This window comes from Bos mutus, chromosome 2 (assembly GCF_027580195.1).
Source record: "Bos mutus isolate GX-2022 chromosome 2, NWIPB_WYAK_1.1, whole genome shotgun sequence".
Lineage (NCBI taxonomy): Eukaryota > Metazoa > Chordata > Mammalia > Artiodactyla > Bovidae > Bos > Bos mutus.
In genome coordinates, this window is record NC_091618.1 from 118,613,991 (window position 1) to 118,626,821 (window position 12,831).

At 37.6% G+C, this 12,831-nt stretch overlaps 2 protein-coding genes across 5 annotated transcripts in view; one reads left to right on the forward strand and one right to left on the reverse strand.

Moving 5' to 3' along the window:
• The window catches only part of ZNF385B (zinc finger protein 385B), a 159,260-nt gene that overhangs the window by 60,686 nt on the left and 85,743 nt on the right, over window positions 1-12,831 (reverse strand). The gene's annotated exons all lie outside the window — the stretch shown is intronic.
• Window positions 3,761-4,219, forward strand: LOC102272046 (putative ANKRD40 C-terminal-like protein). 2 transcript variants are annotated; one of them, XM_070381194.1, is made up of 2 exons: window positions 3,773-3,809; window positions 3,906-4,219. In XM_070381194.1, exons 1-2 carry the CDS (start codon window positions 3,773-3,775, stop codon window positions 4,217-4,219), a joined length of 351 nt encoding a protein of 116 aa, XP_070237295.1. The 2 variants fall into 2 exon arrangements, with proteins under 2 accessions (XP_070237288.1, XP_070237295.1); XM_070381187.1 differs by having other exon boundaries at window positions 3,761-4,219.

Consider the following 12,831-nt stretch of genomic DNA (forward strand, 5'->3'; position numbering starts at 1 on the left):
GAACAAATTTAGACCAAACAAAAGTACAATTTAGCCCGTACCTGAATTATCACAAATCCCTAATTAGTGTTGTCCAAATTAATAAGAATTTACTGCATTTATAAAAATGGAAATTTATGCAAAAAACAATTATTCAATGTCTAGATCTTCAGAAAACTACCTTGAAAAGAATGCCTTTCAGATATTCAAATTTTGTATTTTTTAATCTATATCTGCACATTCAGTAATTCTTTTTGACATTGTACAAATAGAGACATCCATCATTTCCCAAACATTTACAGATGTTAGTGAATACCCCTTTCTATGACCATCTGTGTAAATGTATAAATTAGATCTTTAAAAGAGATTGTTGGTATTTTTAGTTTAAAAGTGCATATAGGGTATTTTTTTGGCATACATGATTTAATTTACAAAACTAATGAATAACCTAAGTCTCCTTTAATAAATCTATTCTTTCCCATTCCTCTCAAATGGTATAAAAAAAAAGCCAAAAATTCATGATATGAACAAATAAATCATCACAAAAAAAGGATTCCATACGTGTCTCTCAAATAATATAGAATGTTATTTCTTTCCAGAGCAAAAACCAGGTCACCTCAAGTTCACAGGTCAGAGATAATGAAAGCTACATTTCAGAGAATATGCAGTGGGCACTGTTAAAGATAAAAAAGGAAACTATTTGGAGATTACAAGTATAAATTAGCACAACTTTATCTCCAGGCTAAGTTTAACTAGAGTCTGTGCTTCCCAGGTGGCGCTAGCGGTAAAGAATCCGCCTGCCAATGCAGGAGACATAAAAGACACTGGTTTGATCCCTGGGTTGGGCATGGCAACCCGCTCCATATTCTTGCCTGGAGAATCCCATGGACAGAGGAGCCTGGTGGCTATGGTCCTAGGGTGCAAAAAGTCAGACATGACTGAAACAACTTAGCACACATGCCATACATGGTATACTGGAGGGGAGAGGGGAGATGTCCACTTCAGCACAGGAAACAAGGAGTTGCACTGCGTGTAGATAATTTGAAAACAGTAATAAAACTAACTGAAAACAGGTCTGCTTTTTATTATCATTACAGGTGGTAATTCTAAACAGTAATAGAATACTCTACCCTGAAAAATAAAAAAGTGTTGGTCTGTTTTAAACAATTGTGATTATAGCTGAATTATAGTAATATGTATGTAAACTTAAAAGTAGCACTACATGGAGTTAATATACAGAACTTGTAGTTATATTATCAAATACCCAATTCACAATGGCTCTGCTATACTTACTCATTTTGAAAGTAAATTCCTAATGCTTAGGAATTAAGTTTGCAAGCTCTGTGCCACTCATATTTTAGCATTTCAATAACTGATTTTGAAGTAAACAATGATAGCACAGTGATTACTAAAGATAAAGAAAACATAACTTGAAATTCTTCAATTCTCTCATTTTCCATGACTGATTAGCATTTTTATTTGTGTTTAAACTTTAAGGATGAGACAGTGCTAACTATGACATGTACTACTGTTGTTTGGTAAATAAAAATTTTTGCTTATATGTGATGGATTTTACTGACTTTTGTTAATATCTTTGAAATAAAAATTTATGCTTCTTTTTAGGTTCTTCTGTGCTTTAAAACTAAGGAATGAAGAAGAAAATATCAGTGGTACAAGTCAGTGGGTACATAAATTGTACTTTTTATATAATTTTTATTTTATTAAAATTTACTTGTTACTGTAATGTTATGATCATTTCTGTGATAGAATAATATATAGGCTTATGTTTCTCTCATTTAAAAACACATGAATATACTTAAAAAGGATCAATCCTTTACTTTTCTTCCCTTTTTATACTGTTATATTTGTGGTATAATAATATATTGAAACTTTAATAAAAAGCCTCTGCGTTTCTTTCCTGGTTTTTCTTACTATTCATGTAATTTCACAATTATTTCTGAAAATGACTTTGTCCTACAGAGGAGATGTTAAAAATGATCTGCTCTTGGTGTCAGAAATATTAGGTATGCCACTGATAAGAGCTGAAATACATTATACCTGAAGGAAATACACATAAATAAAAGCTGAATCATATTCTCAGTCCCCCCAAATCAGAACCTAAACAGAAAGAAGAATTATTGGGAGCTCTTGTTCATGAGATCTATTTTCTGAGTAGTGAATACCACATTTGTTTCCCATGCGCCCTAGAAGACAGAACGAAAGTGAGGGGGGAAAAAGACCACGGTTCTTTTTCTCTTTCTTTTTTTTTTTTTTTAAATAAAGATTTAGGTAAGACGAAATACTAAAAATGATTAAATACTAGAACATGTTGCCAAAGGAAGCTGTGGAACATTTCTCTCAGGAAATGGAAGATTCAATCACTTCAACATCTTTCTAAGTGATTACGGTTTCAGATACACAGACAGACAAAATTGTGCATAATTTTACACAGTTCATGGACCCCCTGCAGCCTATCCGTAGACCACATCCTCAAGAAGCCCTATTTGTTTCAGCTCTACTACTTAATAATTCTTCAATTCTCTCCTTGTCAAATGCTGACCATCTCTCAAGCCTTTCACAGTTTCATTTCCTCCTTGAACCTCACTCAGTACAAATACAGAAATAATATATGTGGAAAGAATCTAATATAGAGCCTGGTGGAAGAAGAGGCATCTGTCAAATGCTAGCTTTCTGCCCATGATACTTCTAGCCTATGTGCTGTCTGCTTTCCCAAATTTATATTAATATCACCTTACAGCAGTTAACACCACACAGTTCAACAAGGTTTCTATGTATATTTGTTTTGTTTCCCTAGCTAATCAGGTCTATGAGGGTAGGGAACCTGTCTTATATTTCTTGAATTTTCCTTTTTAGGCATGAACTATTTTGACCCTCTTCTTCTGTCTCTGGCTAATTTGACAGCTTCTTTACTCTCCTTGAAGAACTAAATTGAGCAGCAACACTATTTTTTCAACAAAAATTCCTAGCTTGAAATCTTAGACATTGGCTAGAGCAATATTTCTTCATATGCTATCTTCTCCCCAGCGACTAGCCATACCTCATAAAGCTCCTTATAGCTGGTCAGGCACTCCTGCCTACCCCACCCCCCACCCTCCAAAAAATTATCTTAATGCTGACCTATCATATCTAAAGGGCTTCCCTTGTGACTCAGCTGGTAAAGAACCCGCCTGTGATGCGGAACACCTGGGTTTGATCCTTGGTCGCGAAGATCCCCTGGAGAAGGGAAAGGCTACCCACTCCAGTATTCTGGCCTGGAGAATTCCATGGACTGTACATCTATGGGGTCGCAGAGTTGGACACGACTAAGCGACTTTCACTTTCACCATATCTAAAATTCTCTAGCCTTCAGGGCAAATGTTGTCACTTTATTTAAAAAGTTGCTTGAGAAGTAAAAGTGGTTAAAAGTTATCCCTTTCGTACAATGTTTTGAATTGTATTAATTCATCCACTTGCTTGAAAGCAATAGAGTAGGCAAGATTATTTCTTGTTGCATCCAGCTTTTCTGCTTCTGTCTTACATAAGTAATGCTTTTTTTCCTTGTTGTAAAGACTGTGAAAATTATAGCCAATTGCCCACTGAAGCATACAAATGATAAGCTATGGGAAATCAAACACATACTAAATAACACCTGAATATAAACTTTAAACCAGGAACTAAATCATTCAGGAACCCTACAGGTATTCAGCCAAGAAATTCTATCTGATTTCCAATTGTATGCTGCATGTATTTTTTAGCTTAAGAATCTAAACAACAGAGACTACAGAACTTACTCATGGCTGAACTCCAACTGGATGTGAAGAAGCCCTCAGGTGAACATAAACAAGGAGACTCAAATCAACAGTTGCCAACTGACCCAGGTGATAACGCCAAACCTGCTGACACCTGCCCAGAGCTGGTACTTAAAGTCAGAATTCAGAGCCACAAAGAAAATGACTTCATTGAAGTTGAACTGGATAGACAAGAGTTGAGTTACCAAAATCTACTACAAGTAAGCTGCTATGAACTGGGGATTAACCCAGAGCAAGTGGAGAAGATCAGAAAGCTACCAAACACATTGCTCAGAAAGGACAAAGACATTCTAAGACTACAGGACTTTCAGGAAGTAGAACTCATTTTAATGAAAAATGGAAGCTCTGAACTGACAGAATATACAGAACATACACCATCTCTGTTAGAGAAGCCCTGCTACAACAGCAATGCGACAAAAATGACGTATTAGATCGCAGAAATGAAAAACTGGAATCAAAATTTTGTAAATAATGAAGTCTGGATGCATCCAACAGTTTGCTAATTTCATATATGTACTTATTTCCTTGTTGTGCAACTTCTCTAGGCTTGGGAGTAGAGTACGTTTAAAGTACTTTAAAAATTTAAGTATACTTATGAACACAAGTTTAGTTTGTAAAGTTGTACCCCAATCCTGATCAGGCACGGGTATGTACTCCTGATACTCACGACAAATGTTCACAACAACTGTTCACAACAACTCCATTAAGGGCAGGGTGAGCTAACTGGAGCTAGGAAAGCCAGGACCCACTTGACACTCTGGTTTAAAGATCCTAGCTTCTAAAACCATCTCTTACCATCATTTCCATTTTACAACTTTGAAATCTACAAAATGGTGACAGGGTAACAGGCAGGAAGGCTAGGGGTCCCCAAGCGTCAGACTTTTTTTCCTCTCTTAAACGACAGGAGGAAACAACTGTCAGATATAATTTTTTCCCTTCTCTATACAAAATTAAAAGGTTTCTTTAAAAATTCTATGTTGTCATGACACCTGGTTCCACCTGAACTTTTCTCAAACCTTGAGCTAACCAATGTGTTTTTCTTACGGAAATGCTTAAGCTATGTTAATGAACCATGTATTTACCTAAACTCTTTCTTCAGGTCAGTTCCACCTAAGACTCAGAAACAATAATGGCTCAACAAACCAGTTTTACTCATGGAAATGTTCTCTTAAGCTATGTAAATAAAACTATGTATTTGTTCAGAAAAAAAAAAAAAAAGAATCTAAACAACAAAAATTGAGTGAAACATTATCTTATTGTTAAGGATTCCACACCCAATCTTAACTAAAGAAATCTGTACCAAAAAAAGAGAAAAATACACAAGCCTTCAAAGTTTTCCCCAACCCCAAAGTGGGAAGATGACAAAAACCAGCAATAAAATGCTTTGGAAATTGTTTCAGAAATCTTTTACTTTTGTCAAAATAGTTATTAACACAGGAATTTTACACAGGGAAGAAAGAAGACCCATAATATTTTTTAAAAGGTGTTATTAATGTTTGATCAGCTAAGCAACATTTAATGAATCCCTTAGAAGAAATGGAGTAGCCCTCAAACTCAACAAAAGAGTCCAAAATGGAGCACTGGGTACAATTTCTAAAATGGCAGAATGATCTCTGTTCGTTTCCAAGGCAAGCCATTCAGTATCACAGTAATACAAGTCTATGCCCTAACCACTAATGCCAAAGAAGGTAAAGTTGAACACTTCCAAGAAGACCTACAGGATCTTCTAGAACTAATGCCAAAAAAAGATGTCCTTTTCATCACAGGGGACTGGAATGCAAAAGTAGGAAATCAAGAGATACCTGGAGTCCAGGAAAGTCTGGCCTTGGAGTACAAAATGAGGCAGGGCAAAGACTCACAGAGTTTTGCCAAGAGAACGCACTGGTCATAGCAAACACCCTCTTCCAACAATGCAAGAGAAGACTCTACACATGGACATCACCAGATGGTCAATACCATCTGAAATCAGATTGATTATATTCTTTGCAGCCAAAGATGGAGAAACTCCACATAGTCAGCAAAAACAAGACCGGGAGCTGACTGTGGCTTAGATCATGAACTTATTGCAAAGTTCAGACTTAAATTGAAGAAAGTAGGGAAAATGACTAGGCCATTCAGGTATAACCTGAATTAAATCCCTTAAAATTATACAGTAGAAGTAATAAATAAATTCAAGGGATTAGATCTGATAGAGTGCTTGAAGAACTATAACAGAGGTTTGTAATATTGTACAGGAGGTGGTGATCAAAACCATCCCCAAGAAAAAAAATGCAAAAAGGCAAAATGGTTATCTGAGGAGGGCTAAGAACAGAAGTGAAAGGCAAAGGAGAAAAGGAAAGATATACACATCTGAATGCATATTTCCAAAGAATAGCAAAGAGCTAAGAAAGCCTTCCTAAATGATCAATGCAAAGAAATAGAGGAAAACAATAAAATGGGAAAGACAAGAGATCTCTTCAATAAAATCAGAGATACCAAGGGAACATTTCATGCAAAGACAGGCACAATAAAGGATAGAAATGGTATAGACCTAACAGAAGCAGGGTTATTAAGAAGAGGTGGCAAGAATACACAGAAGAACTATACAAAAAAGATCTTCATGACCCAGATAACCATGATGGTGTGATCACTCACCTAGAGACAGACATCCTGGAATGCAAAGTCAAGTGGGCCTTAGGAAGCATCACTATGAACAAAGCTAGTGGAGGTGTGGAGGTGATGGAATTCCAGCTGAGCTATGTCAAATCCTAAAAGATGATGCTGTGAAAGTGCTGCACTCAATATGCCAGAAAATTTGGAAAACTCAGCAATGGCCACAGGACTGGAAAACGTCAGTTTTCATTCCAATCCCAAAGAAGGGAAACGCTAAAAAATGTGCAAACTACTGTACAATTGCACTCATTTCACATGCTAGCAAAGTAATGCTCAAAATTCTCTAAGCTAGGCTTCAGTAGTACGTGAACCGAGAATTTGCAGATGTTCAAACTGGATTTAGAAAAGGCAGAGGAACCAGAGATCAAATTGCCAACATCCATTGGATCATAGAAAAAGAAAGAGAATTCCAGAAAAACTTCTACTTCTGCTTCATTGACTACATTAAAGCCTTTGGCTGTGTGGATCACAACAAACTGTGGAAAATTCTTAAAGAGATGAGAATACCAGACCACTTTATCTGCCTCCTGAGAAACCCATATGCTGGTCAAGAAGCAACAGTTAGAACCAGACATGGAACAATGAACTGGTTCCAAATTGGGAAAGGAGTATGTCAAGGCTGTATATTGTCACTCTGCTCATTTAACTTATATGCAAAATACATCATGCAAAATGCCAGGCTGGATGAAGCACAAGCTGGAATCAAGATTGTCAGGAGAAATATTAATAACCTCAGATATGCAGATAATTAACTTATATGCAGAGTACATCATGAGAAACACTGGACTGGAAGAAACACAAACTGGAATCAAGATTGCCGGGAGAAATATCAATAACCTCAGATATGCAGATGACACCACCCTTATGGCAGAAAGTGAAGACGAACTAAAGAGCCTCTTGATGAAAGTGAAAGTGGATAGTGAAAAAGTTGGCTTAAAACTCAACATTCAGAAAACGAAGATCATGGCATCCGGTCCAGTCACTTCATGGGAAATAGATGGGGAAACAGTGGAAACAGTGGCAGACTTTATTTTGGGGGGCTCCATAATCACTGCAGATGGTGACTGCAGCCATGAAATTAAAAAGACGCTTACTCCTTGGAAGGAAAGTTAGGACCAACCTAGATAGCATATTCAAAAGCAGAGACATTACTTTGCCAACAAAGGTTCATCTAGTCAAGGCTTTTCCTGTGGTCATGTATGGATGTGAGAGTTGGACTGTGAAGAAGGCTGAGCACTGAAGAATTGATGCTTTTGAACTGTGGGGTTGGAGAAGACTCTTGAGAGTCCCTTGGACTGTGAGGAGATCCAACCAGTCCATTCTGAAGGAGATCAGCCCTGGGATTTCTTTGGAGGAAATGATGCTAAAGCTGAAATTCCAATACTTTGGCCACCTCATGCGAAGAGTTGACTCATTGGAAAAGACCCTGATGCTGGGAGGGATTGGGGGCAGGAGGAGAAGGGGATGACGGAGGATGAGATGGCTGGATGGCATCACTGACTCGATGGACGTGAGTCTGAGTGAAGTCCGGGAGTTGGTGATGGACAGGGAGGCCTGGTGTGCTGCAATTCATGGGGTCGCAAAGAGTCGGACATGACTGAGTGACTGATCTGATCTGATGGCAGAAAATGAAGAGGAACTAAAGAGCCTCTTGATGAAAGTGAAAGAGGAGAGTGAAAAAGCTGGCTTAAAATTCAGCATTCAGAAAACTAAGATCATGACATCTGGTCTCATCACTTCATGGCAAATAGACGGGGAAACAATGGAAACAGTGACAGATTTTACTTTCTTGTTTTCCAAAATCACTGCAGATGGTGACTGTAGCCATGAAATTAAAAGATGCTTGCTCCCTGGAAGAAAAGCTATGATAAACCTAGACAGTATTCAAAAAATAGAGACATACTTTTCCGGCAAAGGTCCATACAGTCAAAACTGGTTTTTCCAGTAGTCATGTATGGATGTGAGAGTTGGACCATGAAAAAGGCTGAGTGCTGAAGAATTGAAGATTTTGAGCTTTGATGCTGGAGAAGACTCTTGAGAGTTCCTTGGACAGCATGAGATTAAACTAGTCAGTCCTAAAGGAAATCAACCCTGATTTTTCACTGGAAGGTATAATGCTGAAACTGAAGCTCCAATACTTTGGTCCATCTGATGTGAAGAGCCGACTCATGGGAAAAGACCCTGATTCTGGGAAAGATTGAAGGCAGGATAAGGGGATGACAGAGGATGAGATGATTGCATGGCATCACCAACTCAATGGACATGAGTTTGAGCAATCTCCAGGAGATGGTGAAGGACAGGGAAGCCTGGCATGTTGCAGTCCATGGGGTTGCAAAGAGTTGGACACAATGGAGAGACTGAACAACACAACCAAAGCTTGAAGGAATTAAGAACAGAAGCTTAATGTTTTTCTGTTGAAAACTTATTCTTATATGGGACAGTGAGTTTTGGTACTTTCCTTGTCCAAACTTTCATATTTTCTGTTCTTCATATCATATTAAGTAGGTCATCAGAACTTTGAATATTATTAAACACATACAAATCTCTAAAATAACATGTCATACAAGGCACCTATGTGTTCTTAGAGCACCCCAAATGATTGAATTATTTGTTGTATAATTTCCCCATTAGTTAAATATATGTTTTGATGAGTCTTTATAAGTCATAATGCTCACTTAATGGAGTATTACTCAGCCATTAAAAAGAATACATTTCAATCAGTTCTAATGAGGTGGATGAAACTGGAGCCTATTATACAGAGTGAAGTAAGCCAGAAAGAAAAACACCAATACAGTATACTAACACATATATATGGAATTTAGAAAGATGATAATGAAAACCCTGTATGCAAGATAGCAAAAGAGACACAGATGTATAGAACAGTCTTTTGGACTCTGTGGGAGAGGGAGAGGGTGGGATGATTTGGGAGAATGGCATTGAAACATGTATAATATCATATAGGAAATGCATCACCAGTCCAGGTTTGATGCACGATACAGGATGCTTGGGGCTGGTACACTGAGATGACCCAGAGGGATGGTACGGGGAGGGAGGTGGGAGGGGGGTTCAGGATGGGGAACACGTGTATACCCGTGGTGGATTCATGTTGATGTATGGCAAAACCAATACAATATTGTAAAGTAATTAGCCTCCAATTAAAATAAATAAATTTATAATAATAAAAAAAAGAACCAGAAAAAAAATAAAAGATTCTCTTTATCCTGATCTTCCTTTTATTTTCAGTGATGAATTTAAAATCAATTCTAAATGATCAAATGCCCATTTATAATAAGGTAGTTCTGAGAAAGGCTATAACATTTGGTAATGTTACAGGGCTAATTTAAGGCAATTAAAAAAATGCATAAGTAACTACTATATGCCTCCAAAAGGCTGACTAAATTTCTTAAAGAGCTTTCTTAAGCAGCAGCTATTGAAGCAAACTTTTAGTTCACTATGTTCCTTCTCCCTGTAACCACACTATATTTCTGTCATGTTGAAGCAAAAAATGTTCATCATTTTGGCAGCTCTGCCTGCAAAGCGAGAATTACCTTCCCAAGCTCCTGAGATTTATGCTTTTAATTACCTACTATCTGCTTCACTACCCTCCACACCTTAGAATCAATAATAAATAGTCTTATTTATGGGAAAAATGTAAAATGTTTGACAAAAGCAGGCTATCATTTTCTAGACTTCCATTTGATGCTATCGATTCTTTGCATCGTCAGTACCTTCTTTCTTGACAGAATCACTTGGTTTTTAAAACTTATACAATTATTCATTTATCTAATAATTTGTACTGTTTAGCAGCAGATGTAAACTTTACAACTAGCTTTCACTTTCCAACCCAGTAATGAGATTATCATTTCTTTATTTAATGACCAACTGCAGAGTTTAGTTTGAGTGTGACTTTCTCCAAATCCCTTCATCATAAACTCACTTTTTATGAGGACCAACTTCCATGGCTTATTTAATTTCTGAAGGGAAGGCCATTATTAGCATAGGTGAAACTTAGCAGGCTAAGTTCCAGTATTCTTAAAACTCTGCTGCTCACATTTTATCAGCATTGATTCTTAAAAGCACAATTAATGCCAAATGTATAGGAGTAAAGAGGGAGTTAGGAAGTCATCCAAAAAGCATTTTGAGGCAGAACAAGGATCACACTGGCTCTCCGTTCCACAAGCCAAAGTTATAGTGCACATAGCTCAGTAATGTTTTAAAAGAAAAATAAAACAAAACAAAACAAGAAAAGCTATACAGTCCTCATGTTTCTTCCTTTAGAGAGAAGCCAATTTCTCTTAATATTTGGGACAATTCTATAATCGATGAACTTTATGTTGAATTTATGTCTTTTGGCATTTGACATCTTGAATTGTAATAGTAATAACTTCAAATAAAGTTGCTTCAAACAGCAAAAAAAAAAAAAATGCAACAAGTTACACATATATACTTATATATAATTGTGTATACTCAGTTTATATGTGACTATATAAATATAGTATAAATTAATAGACTAAAGGAGCTGTTGTCCATCTCAAGGGCTTCAAGAGCGATGGAGTAGGTGTGCATGGGGAGCAGGCAGTGACCGTATACGTATGTCTGAGAGCGGGGAAGAGTTCAGTTGATCTGTGGACCTAACATATGCAGATATTTGTTGGACATATCTGATGGTGGTGATGTGTATGCTACTTGCTCAGTTGTGTCTGACTCTGTGACCTCATGGACTGTAGCCTGCCAGGCTACTCTGTCCATGAAATTCTCCAGGCAAGAATACTGGAGTGGGTAGTCATTCCCTTCTCCAGGGGATCTTTCCAACCCAGGGATTGAACCCAGGTCTCCTGTACTGTAGGCGGATTCTTTCCTGTCTGAGCTATCGAGGAAGGCCAGTGGTGATAAAGAGGGCCAAATATTAGAAAATGACTGTTCAAGGTTTTCCTTGACATATCAGTTATCAAAGGGCCTGAAAGTTCAGGAAATATAGGAAAAATTGTTTTAAACACTACACTGGTTGGAATTTAAATACTATGTTCAATACACTTTAAACAAAACTATCTTCTAGGCAGAAATGAACACAATTCTGTAAAGCAATTATCCTTTAATTAAAAAATAAATTAAAAAATATCTTTTAGGGGCTTTCCAAGTGAAAAGTGCCTCAGAATTTAAAGCAGTGAATCCAGTTATTAAACTTGAAAAAGCTTAATAAAGACATTATGTCCAGGAGAGAAGGAAAGAATAGTGCACTTGTACCTTTGTGCCAGAGAAGAGCTAGAGGAGAGGGAGAAAGGAAGAGAAGAGAGAATCCAGGAAGGAGGGACATGATGCAAAGAGAACACGTTGTGATGAGGAAAGACAAACACGAATGACTGCGGACAGAATTTCTAGAGTTAAAACCAGAGCTAGGCAGCCAAGAGTGAAATGCAAGTTCCCTAGAAGAGCATTTTTCAAACAAAAAGCTTGATCCTTCAGAAAATTTAAGCAGGTGCCCTTGCAGTTGGGTGCTTATTCCGCTGTTGCTTCAAGAAAGGTCTTCCAAGAAGGTGTGTAAGGGGTTCCTATCTCCCTGCTGCTCTGACCTCCCAGGGAAGGAACCACAGCTGCTGTAGGGACTTGCTGCCTCCTGGCAGCTGGTGGAGAGATGCAGTAAGGCCTGGGGGCCAAAGGAGATGGAGGGTCAGCCAAGAGCACATAGAAAGGGCATTTATATGGGACCCAAAATTGTTGTTTTCTCCCTAATCTCATGACTGCTGAGATCCCTGCTGGATGACAGGGAATGCCAGGGCCTCCAGCAGAAAACACACTAAAGCCTCTTGAGTGGCAGATGGTGGATGGGGGCTGTTTGTTTATACAAGACAGAGAATTTGTACTGTATTATATAAACTGCTAAAGAAATCAGGAAGTGGGCATAAGATTAAAATTTCAAAAAGAGATACAGGCAGAAAGGCCCAGGAGAGCATATTTAAATAACCTTGTCCAAATGAAAACTGCAAAATTGACAAAGATGCAAAATGCAGAGCAAAGAAGCATTGCAGATGTATCAATTACACATGAACCAAGGGTGATTGTTGGATGATTGCATTTCCTGAAACCTCAGAGATATTTATAGTAAAGAATAAGAGAGTCAGGTCACTTACAGAAATGTTCACACGAACAGTTGGTCACCTTGCCATTTTAACTTTTGAGCAAATCCTTAACTTTCTGTCCATTTGTACCGTATCAGTCTAATGTAAATTAATGAAATGGCATAAGGTCATCTATCTCCTTATGACTTAAGACATGAGGAAAAAGAACGTAGCAAGGGAAAAGAGCCGTGGGCTAGAATGAGAGAGAGGAGATACTAGGTAATCAAAATCCGAAACAAAGACAAAAGCAACACAAGTAAAAAATTAGAGGAGCC